Source organism: Ptychodera flava, chromosome 6 (genome assembly GCF_041260155.1).
Source record: "Ptychodera flava strain L36383 chromosome 6, AS_Pfla_20210202, whole genome shotgun sequence".
Classification (NCBI taxonomy): domain Eukaryota; kingdom Metazoa; phylum Hemichordata; class Enteropneusta; family Ptychoderidae; genus Ptychodera; species Ptychodera flava.
The window spans coordinates 26,437,647-26,451,694 of record NC_091933.1 but is presented as its reverse complement, the minus strand read 5'-3'; the positions used below and the strand labels follow the sequence as shown (position 1 = coordinate 26,451,694).

Below are 14,048 nucleotides of genomic sequence, written 5' to 3'. Positions count from 1 at the left end.
GTGGAGACTTACAAATGACGTAAGTTATTACAAAACCATCCACTTTGCCAGCGAAAAATGATACACAAATGAAAATGCTAGCTTTTATGTCTTTCACTATTTTTAGTCTATGCAAACTCTACAATCTAAATCCAAAGCAGAGGTAAATATATAACAGCTAAATATTCTAAGAATGCGGGCTCATCTATGAAGCTAATACAGATCCAGCTGACCTTGACCAGATTGACAATTAAGGTGAATTAAACTGAAAAAGGGGATGCACATCTGCCTCTACTAGAATAATTCAAGCATGTGGATGACATTTTGTTGCTTGGGTACTTGTGTCAGCTGGTACCAAGCCTTCATCCAGCAGTGCCTGGCCCAGATATTTCATTGAAAGACTGTACCGAGTCTACCTGCCGGTACATCATGAGTGACATTTGCTAAAAATCACGTTTGTGAAAGAAGCTGCTTAACGAAGGCCTGTGTAACACTAGCGGATATTTGCGACAGTTTCTCCCAAACAAACACTCCTGTCATGAAGTAGCATCTGTTAATGCACACCATGGAGTTTACTACACTGGAACTTGATCCGGCAAAAACAATTTGAATGGTAGTCACATGCTTGGCACACCCACCCGCCCACACATAAACCAAACGGTTTATTATTGTGTACACATTGCTGTCAACAACTGTCCGTCTGTGTGTCTGTCTGTTGGTCCGATATCTCAAAAACGGCTTATCAGATCAGAATCAAATCTGGTACATATATTCAGTTAGCAAATGGCAAGAACTGATTAGATTTTGGTGGGTGTGGCTTGCATACTTTTTGCTCATTTGCATAATTAATGATTTTAGAAAAAACGGATATACATTAACCAGATTTGAACTGTAAATGCTCACGTGTTTCATTATATATTGAAGTTATGTGTAAATTTGAACCTTTGCCACATGTTTGCAACTTCATTGAAATTATTATGATCAACATAATGAACAATAATCACCGCCGCTTAATTCTAAAAGGTCATGAAGTATACAAATATGTAATTAGCTGAAATAAAAATATTAAAGTAATTTTACTGCTCTTATTGTATCACCACTTTATCAAGCAAGTGTAATTACCGTTGGCCAAGTCCTTCAAGCCATATATGCCGAGCTGTGAAAGCTCATCAGATATGCAAATTATAAATAAGCTGACATGAAAATGTGAAATAACTTTCGATATTGTTTTGATCTAGTACCTGGTATAATCATCAATGTACATAGCATGTTTTGCCAACTTTGATCAAGTAAATCCCGGTATATATCCCTAATAAGCAAAGTTCATTAAATATGTAAATTAAAAATGCTTAGTGATTGTCAGTAATGTTGTATCATGGTATCTGCAATATGTGTAGCAAATTTTGTCAACTTTGGTCAAGTCAATTCAGACATATATCTCTAATTAGGAAAGTTCATTAAATATGCAAATTAGGAATTGGCTGAAGAGAAAATGCTTGATGACTTTCAATAATATTGAATTATAGAGTCTTTAATATACATAGTAAGTTTCATCAATTTTGATCAAGTCAATTAAGATAAATATACCTAATTATGAAAATTCATTTAATATTAAAATTAGGTTTTGGCTGAAGTAAAAATGTCTTTTGACTTTCAATAATGTTATATCACAGTATCTTTGATGTATATAGTAAGTTTCAACAACTACAATCAAGTTAATTCAGATTTATATCCCTAATTGGGAAAGTTCATTAAATATGCAAATTCGGAATTGGCTGAAGTAAAAATTTTTAATGACTTTCAAAAATGTTGTATCATAGTGGCTTCAATACATGTAGCAAGTTTCATCATCTTTGGTCCAGTCATTTCAAATATATATTCCTAATTAACAAAGTTCATGAAATATGCAAATTAGGAATTGGCTGAAATTAAAACGCTTAACGACTTTCAATAATGTTAAATCATAGTATCTTTAATATACATACCAAGTTTGGTTAATTTTGATCAAGTCAAATCAGACATATATCCCTAGTTAGGAAAGTTCATTAAATATGCAAATTAGCATTTATCTTTCATGTCACCCCTTAATGGTTCCCACTGCTGATATATCTTGGTGTGATCAACATTTGTAGCAAATCTCATCAAATTTTGTGTAGTTGTTTTTAATATATATCCATTTTTTCTAAAATCATTTATTATGCAAATGAGCAAAAAGTATGCAAGCCAGACCCACCAAAAACTAATCAGTTCTTGCCATTTGCTAACTGAATATATGTACCAGATTTGATTCTGATCTGATAAGCCGTTTTTGAGAAAATGGACCAACAGACAGACAGACAGACAGACAGACAGACGGACAGACAGACAGACAGACATTGCTGCGACATATGCCCACGTGTGTAAACACGTGAGCAAAAAACGACTACACACAATTTGATGAGATTTGCTACAAATGTTGATCACACCAAGATATATCAGCAGTGGGAACCATTAAGGGGTGACATGAAAGATTAATGCTAATTTGCATATTTAATGAACTTTCCTAACTAGGGATATATGTCTGATTTGACTCGATCAAAATTAACCAAACTTGGTATCTATATTAAAGATACTATGATTTAACATTATTGAAAGTCGTTAAGCGTTTTAACTTCAGCCAATTCCCAATTTGCATATTTCATGAACTTTGTTAATTAGGGATATATATTTGAAATGACTGGACCAAAGATGATGAAACTTGCGACATGTATTGAAGCCACTATGATACAACATTTTTGAAAGTCATGAAGAATTTTTACCTCAGTCAATTCCGAATTTGCATATATAATGAACTTTGTCAATTAGGGATATATATCTGAATTAACTTGATTGTAGTTGTTGAAACTTACTATATACATCAAAGATACTGTGATATAATATTATTGAAAGTCAAAAGACATTTTTACTTCAGTCAAAACCTAATCTGAATATTAAATGAATTTTCATAATTAGGGATATTTATCTAAATTGACTTGATCAAAATTGATGAAACTTGCTATGTACATTAAAGACACTATAATACAATATTATTGAAAGTCATTTGCATTTTCTCTTCAGCCAATTCCTAATTTGCATATATAATGATCTTTCCTAATTAGAGATATATATCTGAATAGACGTTGACAAAGTTTGCTACACATATTGCAGATACCATGATACAACATTATTGACAATCATTAAGCATTTTTAGTTAAGCCAATTCCTAATTTACATATTTAATGAACTTTGCTTATTAGGGATATATACCGGGATTTACTTGATCAAAGTTGGCAAAACATGCTATGTACATTGATGATTATACCAGGTACTAGGTTAAAACAATATCGAAAGTCATTTCACATTTTCATGTCAGCTAATTTATAATTTGCATATCTAATGAGCTTTCACAGCTCGGCATATATGGCTTGAAGGACTTGGCCAACGGTACTGGGGGGGGGGGGGGGGGGGGGGGGGGAATTACACTTGCTATATAAAGTGGTGATACAATAAGAGCAGTCAAATAACTTTGATATTTTTATTTCAGCTAATTACATATTTGTATACTTCATGACCTTTTAGAATTAATCGGCGGTGATTATTGTTCATTATGTTGATCATAATAATTTCAATGAAGTCACAAACATTTGGCAAAGGTTCAAATTAGATATAACTTCAATATATAATGAAACATGAGAGCATTTTCAGTTCATATCTGTTTTTTTCTGTTTATGGCCGGCGGCCCTGGCTGATACAAAACCAAAATGGCTGAAGAGAAAGAGAAAATTCTTTGGGGGGCATGATCAGTGACTGCATGAACAGTATATACGTGACTACATTGATAAAACTATAAAACTGACCCTCCTCCCTCCCTTGAGAGAAAAAAAAAAAAAAAAAAAAAAAAAAAAAAAAAAATGCGCGTTGCTGCACCATTTTTTTTTAAAGACAGACCTGACCAGAAACATTTCTTTGTTTTTTTGGGGGGGCTTAATGCCCTTGTCTAAGCCTTTCCTACTGTGTAGCACAGTCAGCCCCATAGCTGGTCCACACTCACACTCATTCTATCACTGGAAACAGTGCTATCGAATGTGAGAATTGAACACTGACAAGAAGTGGATAAAACTGCCATTTTAATCAGATTTCAAACAGATCGAGTATCCTACTAGGCTGTCAACGCCTAAATTGAAAAGTTGATGTATTGAGTAATCTACATTGATGCCATTAATGAATTGAAAGCGGATTACAATATGCATTTCAAAAAGGCAACACAGCAGCTTTTGCACTTGTTGAGAAAAAAGACAGAACAAATCAATCACTACATTTCTTTTACAGTGTAATGATTTACATGCATTTTGACTCTTTCAACAAAATCTGCAATTATTTTCCTTTTTGGTCACGGTTCGGCCACTCCCTAACACAAACCTTAAAGTAAGGTATTTTATATTTCTATGAAGACGACTGAAAATTGTCCTTTGTGATCCTTCTCTCATCCCCACTGCTTCAGAATGGAACCAGCTATGCTGATGTAAACAATAGGTTCGCACCAATGCTTGGTGTTGTGGGGGAGTGAAGTTTACCTTGACCATTGGATGCTGAACTTGTCTGACAAAATTAAAACGTGCAATTCCTATCTTCACAGGCTGCAAAGTGTTATGTGGGGAATATTCTGTTTTAGTAAACTGATTGTAATTTCATACAATAAAAGAGTTCATTCAAAAAGGCCTTGAAATGTCATGCCAAAAAACATGTTTTTCATGTAAAACTTTCTAAAACCATATGTTCTTTATTCTCTACCTGATAAACCCAACTGTGTCTAAATTTGGTCCTGCACAGAGAACACCTATTCAACTTTGTTTCTGTGGGGCATTAATCATTGAGAGTATTTATGGTGCAACGACGTGCTAATCAGAATTGTGGTCGTGCTCTTTGTCCTCAAAAGAGAAAGTGTCCACAACTTGAGGATAATCCAATCACATAACAACATATTACAATGCAACATTCTCCTGAGGTGAATGTTGCTATTTATTGTAAAAGCTTGTCTAATACGATAAAATTGTCCCCATAGGCACGATTTCCACACTGCTGTTTGCATCTGAAAAACCAATGACTTCAACACACTCCAAGGCTTGCCAATTGTTCACCCCGATGGCAACAATGCCCAAGTGCCAAATATTTCTGGCAAATAATTGATTGATTATATCATCTACAATTTAAGACTACCCTAGGGAGTATTGTTTTTAAGTGTGTACCTGAAGGCTCACTTTGAAATCGTAATTGCAGCATTGCTCAATCCTAGCTTTTGTATCTTTACTTCTAAGCAAATGTTTTTGTATGCAAGAGCATGATAGAAAAATGGGGAAACGAGTGAGTTTTACAGCAACAATAAATCTGGTTAAAGTTTGCAGTTATTAAAATAAATAATCATAGTTCACTTCTGTTGGTAGCAAAGTTATCCCTGAAATGGGGAGTGTTGCATAACTGTTGTTGTTGTGTAATGACTGACAGTTTTAATGCGTTTGTTGAGAGTCCACTGCAATGTGAGGACACCATTCCATGCTGAAGCAACACACTATTTATTAGATGCATACAAAGTGCTTCCATGTAGTGAAAAAACATCCTTTAATGTCTCCTGGGATACCTCTGCAAAATACAAAACATTGTAAAGAAAAATTTACAGGTTTTATTCCCATTGACACAACCATGCATTCAATGAGATAGTTTTAACAACATGGTATGGAAAACACATGATTAAAACTGACCAGAAAGGCATGGCAATATTGCTAAACATCTTTTCAGCCATCAGGAAGGTCAGTTTGACCGTTAGCTTGACATGTTAAGTGTATATAACCTTGTCACTCTTGTAAAGCTAACTGCAGCCATGAGGCAAGATTTACCCTCAATATCAAAGAGCTGATACCAGTTATCATTGATTTGCCCTCACTTTATCCAACCAATCATCTACAGTTATCAAGTTGAACATATTACTTAAGGATGATAGAGTGTCCAACAAACATTTCTCACTGGCTCAATTGCCAAAACTGATATATCTCTCAATGGACCAAATGGTCGACGTGCTCAGCTTCACATAATCACTGTGCTGTCACAATAGGACTGATTACAAGTGACAGCACAGTGCTATCATCTAAACGCAAAAAAATTTAATATTTACACAATGATTGCCCCCTTCTGGCCCGTAATGGACGAACGCAAACTTTGCACAACATAATGTACGAGGTGAACAAGAGTACATTATTTCATGCAAAGTTTGCTTGAGTCCATTATGGGCCAGGATGGTTATACTATGGCTATTATTTTATAATTTTCGCGATGCTAGAGAATTTCTGGATGTAGAAAACATCTGGGGGCCACAATGCTGGATAATCAGACACATTATCAGTAATAATCTGGGGCGATGATGTCACAAAACTCACTGGTATTGACAAGCTGTATGAAAGCTACAATTGTAATTACTAAGTGCTATGCACAGGTTGAATATAAATAATGATGAATGTCCTGGCTATATTTCCATACAGGTTCCTTGTCTGTCTCTGGAATATGATGACATATCGGTCCTTAAGACAAAGGCAAAGGTAGCTTGAACTTACCATCTGACTTGTTTCTTTTCTGGTACAATTTCAGTTTCCTACCCTGGTGACCAAAAACAATACCACATTGTTTCAAAAGTTCAGCTACTGTCACTGGGAATTCTCCCTGTGGATTCTCCAGCAAGATGGTGGCCCTGTGACCCTTGACCCCCTCCTGAGACGAAGCATCACACAGTTCCACATTGACGTATCTGCAGAAAGGTTCATTCATGATGGGTACAGCAGAGGCAGGCCGACTCGACCCAGTACTTGCAAAGACTGTGCTGGCATGGAAGGAAAAGACGTCCTGCTCTTTGTCCAGAAAGATCTCTGCAAAGGTGTAAGGAATATATTTCTGATAAAACTATCTTTGGTGACAGCTAGATAATATCCTAACAGCATCATTTCTTCCATTTAAAGTCTTTGCTGCTACTCTTCCTTATCTAAAATAAACAATCCGGAATGTTTTTCATACTCATAATAGCCCCTCAAAATTTTGCATTTGTATGTGCTTGCTACGTTTGTGTCAGGAGAAGAGGGATAGAAAACATTACGGCTATGAGTTGAACACTCTTGACTAGTTGGTCTATATGCTTTGAAATTGTTTCTGCATGTTTTGAATAATGGTCTTAAACCTTCACCGTTTTCTACACCCTAAGGGTTCAAAATAATTTGTGCCGCCATACACACTATGCATGTTGTGGTTTTGCATAAATATGGACTTGCTTTCTGATGTGTGCACAGGGACCAGGTTGTCATTTAACAGTGATAATGTATTCAAAGTAATCCTTCCCATCATCCATTGCAACTTCCTCCTTTTGCATTCCTGGATCACATGTTTGGGTCTTCTGAGCGTTTTACCATCTCTGCACCGAACTTTCAATTTTATTGCAGGGCCACTGATAGTTCATACGCTACCAGCTTCAGAGCAGCATAGTGGCCCGTGACGCTATCATTCACACCTGCGATGTTATCGATTGTTGATTTCACGGCAATGCTAACATTGTTACCCGTGACCCTATCAGGTTAACGATTCATGTTGTAAGTTTATTGCAATTTACAACAAAATGTTACAATTTAAATAATTTGCCGGTCAAAACAATCAAAAGCAGGACAAAAGATCAGAATATACTCAGCATAATATCTGACATGAACAGGGTGCACATTGGTCCAGCAAGCTCCTTGCACCAAGGAGATGCACAGTGTGATGTGCATCCATTTCAAAGCACTCTGCATGAACATCATTACAACATGATTTTGAAAGGTACACAAGCCAGCCACACATAAATTTGTCTGCTTCCTTTATGTTTTCAGGGTGATCATACAGTCATCGAGCCCACCTGATTGGAAACATCTATTGAACCCTAACAGTTGGTTTGAAGTTGTTCAATAGAGTACAAAATATTTATGCTGGGCATCTACTTGAAATATTTTCAAGAACTTCACATGGACTGTCCAGATTATCTTAAATACAGGAAAATGTATGAAATTCAATATGAAATTGTCTATCGGTACATATTTAATGAAAAGAACAAAGGTTATTACCCATATTTAGTTTGCAAATTTATACCGCTACAGAACACAAACAAGTGTTCTAACTATTGCTGCATTTCAAAACTTCACATAAAATTGCATGGGAATACAATAATGTCACCTGACAGCTTGTCACATATCATAAAAAAGTCATAAAATTGTTTTAAGTAGCCTGACATACTTTGTAAATTTGTAAATTGACTTAGAAATGAAATATGTAACTCCATATGTAATTACAATCATTTATGGTGATTTTTTTCACAACAAATTTGTTACTCATCCTATCCAACCACTACACTTTCTAAATCTAAATTACTCACATCTACAAAAGAAAATTTGTAGAACACTTCTGGCCTACCTTGACCAGGTGCTTCTTCATTACCAGATGCGGCCTTCGTTGCCTCAAAGACTTTAATGTTTCCATTTTGATTGGAGATGATCTTGATTTGTTTGAGAAGGTTGGTTGTACGCTTTCCCCTTGGATTTTCCAACAAGACCGTGGCCTTGCCATTTGAGTCAGGTAGGTGGACATTGATGTATCGGCAGAACGGCCCTAGCTCGCTTTCATTGGCATCTGTATCACCTACGTGCCCTCTGACAATGGTTAGGCTTAAATTTGCACCTTTCAACTGCAAACATTTGGAGAAAAAATATTATGAACTTTTAAATCAACCGAATATCTGACTGAACTATGTGACAACAAATGAACTAGTGGACAATGACAAATTAAAGTAATCATAACTGTCACTTTGGACAATATTTCTGTTCTGAAACTAAATTACTTTTTACTTTTCACAAGAAGAAAGTATAAACCTTTCTAATGCAATAAAATGTATACATGAAGCAGAATTATTGCCAGTAACTGAAATCTAGTCTGGACTAAAATTCAGTTGTCCACAATAACAACGGATATTACACATACATACAAAGTGTCTTTACAAGTGAAAAACAAGACATCTTGAAATCATTTTTGGAGCAGAACAAGAGACTCTTTATTTTTACGGACAGAATGAAATTAGAGAACCTGCTAATGGAACTGTAATTTAATGAATGGTCACCTGACTTTAATGTAATGTTAAATTTATTTGTTGTTGACAAAATTGACATATAAATACCAGTACCATCTTGCGAATTACCACGCGGTGAGAGATAACAGGTTGAGAAGATGTATGTGTGTCAACAAGGTCGCAGTAGAGGTCAAATCTGCAGGGGATATCTCTAATCTTGTCCAATTATGCAAATTCATCACTCATGAATGAGAAAGAATATTTGCAGGGACAGCTAGCAGCATGCGCTGTGCAAAATGAACTCTCAGGGGGTGGAATGATTTCCTGGATTTATCCTTCCATCAGAAATGCAGGGAATTTGACAGTTCATTGGAAGGTTAACTGCGAGGATTTTGTCTTGTGGCAACTCCCAGAGACACTGACTGAGTTGACAAAATTGCAGTGCTTTCAAGAGTGGCCTGACCATTACAACAGAACACAAAAGCCAGCAAAGTCATGCAGCTATGACCTGTTAGAATGACCATGCAAGGAGCCTAGTACATACTTCCATTTCACAGGTACGAGTGTGAGTTGAAAAGAATTGTACTACAGCCAAGAACAAGATATGTATGTAGCTCATTGCCAAGAAATGACATTGTTGGTCTTCCTTACAAGGATTACCACAAATGCGCCGACAGACATCACAAGTAGTTATCTGGAAAAGTTTAATATTTCAGGGTAACTTGAAAATAACCATGATCATGCTTTGTGATACTCAGTGTCCATGCAAATTCATTGAGAGAAAAGAGCACACAAGCGCATGACAATGAACTTCAAATCTGAGAGTGAATCAAGAGATTCTTGACATTGTTGGTGACAGGCAACTATACTCCTGCGGAAGAGAGAAAGTTGCTGACAATGAAACCTCATCTTTTCTCATTCTTGATATCCTACAGTCCTCCATGCCTTATTTCCTTTCATCCTGAAATCAAGTTATTGGAAAAGACATCGAGCATTCTATAGTGCTCTCAACCAAATTAAGAATTCTGATCTTGTCCACCGGCAGGGGAACTCTAATTATTTGCGGCGATAAATTTTAAAAGCTTCTCTATCAAAGCTTGGCGACTTCAGTGCTGTGCGCTGAATTTCAGAACCGCAGTTCCCTCCATCGCCGTTCTGGACATGCAGTCTGTTTCTCTGTGACCTGCTGTGATATGGTGAAAAAAATGACATTTACAGCCATGTGGTTCATGTGAGTCAAAAAAACAAAAGGCATGTCAAGATTGCTGTCAGAGGGAATTATATAGAAACCAACATTGGAAGATTTGCTCTTGTAAGCACCTGCTTGATGTATATTATTCACTTTACAATCTGTAACACAGCAATCTGTGCGTATCAATCAATAGGGTAGCTTTTAAATCAACCCAATTTGTCACAAACTCCTAGCACCATCAAGGCTGAAGACACTCTCTCGAACATTAATTTTCCAGCACATGATTGATTGCAAACACGGCGGCTTTGTGAGATCAGGTACATTCACCATATCTGCAATGAAAGCCGTCCCTGTGACCCCAGACTGAGAAAACAAAACCATTTACTTCAAACTGACAGACAACGCTCAATGACAACGCTCCTTTGCGGACGGCAATAAGCGTTATTTGTATGTTTGTGGGCGCCTCAAGTCCCGGTGCCACTGAGTCAAATTTCTCTGATGTGGATAATCAAGTGTGGGAGGTAATTACAGACAATGCATAATTGCCTGCTAAGGGCCATGACTTTGTAAGCTTGCTGTGAAGTCAGACGAACTGCTCAACTTCTTGAATACTAAAACAATCTCAGTGTTCATTGACTCAATGACATGCTGCCTTTTTCCAGTCTCTTCAATGTTGGACTGTGGAATGACCACTCCGTTGTCTGATGCCGTTGTCTGATGTAGTGCCACAATGTGAAATGGGACAACAGATATTGAACATGCTTACCTTGTATTTTTTCACATCCACATTTTGTATCCTTATTTCAGTGTATTTAATGAATGTAACAGGTTAGGTCTATTCAACTGATACATTTATGAATGTACACTGTGAAAATTCAGATACCAGTTTGTGAAACATGTTTTTCCAGCATATATTTTTTCAGAAAAATATGTTTATTACTTGCTTGCACTATTTAAAGTACAAGTCCATGCCATACGCACTTTGGCAGGTTGACCCTCAAATGAACTACATATCATGCAAAAATGCTGAAAAATATTTTTTCAACCATCAATATTTGCTCGTATGCCCTTCATTTCCACTATTATCCATACACCTGCCAACTGTACCTACTGTACTCTGCCAGTAAACCAGTAAAAACCTCACATGAGTTAATACATACACACAATATCACGTGTTTCTCTATCACATGGATATTAAGAGACAAGCTGGTAAGGACACTGGTGAGAGTTATCAGTTAACGTAATTAGAAGGTGTCCATAAAACGTGTGATGTCTGCAGATCTATCACTCTGTCTCTCCTTTCAAGCACAAGAAATGCGGTCAGAATATTAATTACAACAGCGATGAAATTCTGCATGGAAATTCCTTCAGAATGTAAACCCTGCTACCAGGTTGCACATTTTTTTCACTTTATACACTACTGCCTACATGACTTGAGCCATTGTACAGGAAAAGAAAAAGTAGTGCTTCACTTTGACCTTGAGAGATGCCCTTGTGATCGATTTGCCATTCAAGCCATGATTTGAGCTAACACGGTTATTTATTCACCTGCTTTGGAAAAAAGTCACTGATTTATAGGGGAGATAAAGCTCACCAAGGCAACGGCTCCGTATCTTACTTGCTATGCTTGTGAAGCCATTGGACCTGTATCTCACTTGATAAATAATCCATGAACAGCGGATTGAAAAAAATCTATGCCATATTTTGCCCGGAGAACTTCCATGAGGCTCCTATCAAAATTTTTTTTTTTTTTTGACAGCAAAAACAACGGTTTCAATGAAAGTTTACCCTCAATAACCCTTTACCTTTTCGAGACAGTATTTGATGCCCCCTCCCTCCCGAAGGAGTGTCTCTTTATTATGGTGTTCTCAGCTACGGTTTATGGAAGTGTAGCCCATAGTGCTCACAATTGTTTCTGTTAACTATGTATTGACTATTTGTGGTCAGATCATAATTTAATTTTAAGTCGAGGGCAGTAAAGCAAAGTCTATCAGTGGAGAACCACATCTTAACACTGAAATTCCAATGTAAAGCTAAAACACTCGTCTAATTTAGGCATCAACAGTATACTGTCCAGTATACAAAAATGCAATAACACATGGCTGACAGTTGAGACTTTTGTCTATTTACCCTCACACAAACATGAGTATCTCACTTTGCACAAATACCTATTCTGATTTGATATGACTTGATTGAAGTTTTGACAATAGGTTGTGGCAAGAAAATGGACTGTGAGGTAGGATAGCAAAGCTTTAAAAAGCATGTATGCTTTCATTTGTGTTCATTGAAAAAATTATTTGAGGGATTGATCATGTTTTTGTGAGAGGGTATGGTTAGACTATAAATCTCTGGGACATGTTGTCAAGTAAAATACTGGGATTTCAACATGCATCATAATAAACAATGGTATAAGATACAGTTTTTGGCAATTGGACAATGTTCTGACATAAATACCGGTAGATCAGATCAAAACACTGGTAGGGTTCACCTTTTAGCATGAGAAGCAGTTATAAGTTGGGTCAGAAACAAATGCAAATTTAAGTGCAAATTTATGCACATTTCCTGTTTTCTGGTTCTCCCATGTTCAACATTTCAAAATCATTCAACTCCACCCTGGCTGAGTAAAATTTGGTGAAATTGTTATACTATATAACAAAACAACAATTTTGTTTGGTGATGAAGTTCTTACACTTTGAATATTGAATAAGAGTCATTTCAATAGCGCTGATCGCAAATGACATCACTGTTCTCTCATTAATATGCATAAATAAATATTTGTCCGCATTTTCCGCATAAGCGACGATAATTAAACCTGCGAGTGTTAGAATGGCTATTTAGCGTCACACTTATTCGTATGAATTGATGACTGAGACTACAAGCTGCAACAACAGCAGCGAATGCAAAATTTGTCCGAATTTCAGCATATTTGTCCGAAAGTCGCGCACGTGCAGCTATATTTAGTAACAAACCCGAAATCGCGATCAACGCTATTTTTGCTTATCATGATTTTAATCACTTTTTAAGTGTATCAGCCCCTGCCATTTAAACATAGTGTCAATGACACTTGGCTCACATTTGGTTTGATGTGGCAGCCCAGAGTGAATATACTCAACTAAGTTTACCCCCTGGGAACATCAATACAAAGTTTCAAAGCAATTTGGCAAGCGATTTCAGAGAAAATGATTTTTAGACCAAAACTGCAAAAAATTGCCCCTAAAATTCAAATATGAAAATTTCATCACAATTTTTGACAAATCCAATAGAAGACAACCCCAGGATCAAGAGTATAAAGTTTCAAAGTAATCTAATGAGTGGTTTGGGAGAAAATGATTTTTTGACCAAAGATGGGAAAAGTTGCCTCAAAAATACAAATATGAAAATTTCACCTCAATTTTAACAAATCTGATTGAAGCCAAGCCTAGGATCATGAATACCAAGTTTCAAGGCAATGGAAAGAGCACTTTCAGAGAAGATTTTTGACTAAAAATGGAGAAAATTGCCCCAAAAATACAAGTATGAAAATTTAACCACAATTTGAACAAATCTAACTAAAGTCAACATAAGAACCTACATACGAAGTTTCAACCAAATCTGGCCTGTGGTTACAGAGTTTTATCAATTTTAAGGATTTTCCTTTTCTTCACCTCATTTGCATATTTTTGACACTGATATGTTCATTTGAACAAAGTCACACCTACAGCCCTGGGTGCACCTGTAACACCAAATACTAAGATGATA

The 14,048-nt window shown here is 36.4% G+C and overlaps 1 protein-coding gene across 2 annotated transcripts in view; it reads right to left on the bottom strand.

Annotated features, from left to right (window-relative positions):
• Positions 1-4,107: 4,107 nt before the first annotated feature.
• Positions 4,108-14,048, bottom strand: part of LOC139135330 (isoleucine--tRNA ligase, cytoplasmic-like) — a 39,803-nt gene continuing 29,862 nt past the window's right edge. For both annotated transcript variants that reach the window (XM_070702671.1, XM_070702672.1), the window contains exons 25-27: positions 8,470-8,740; positions 6,600-6,908; positions 4,108-5,634 (exon numbers count right to left, since the gene is read on the bottom strand). In XM_070702671.1, the coding sequence (XP_070558772.1) occupies positions 5,564-5,634; positions 6,600-6,908; positions 8,470-8,740 (651 nt within the window). In that variant the 3' untranslated portion in view covers positions 4,108-5,563. The remainder of the gene's footprint in view (positions 5,635-6,599; positions 6,909-8,469; positions 8,741-14,048) is intronic.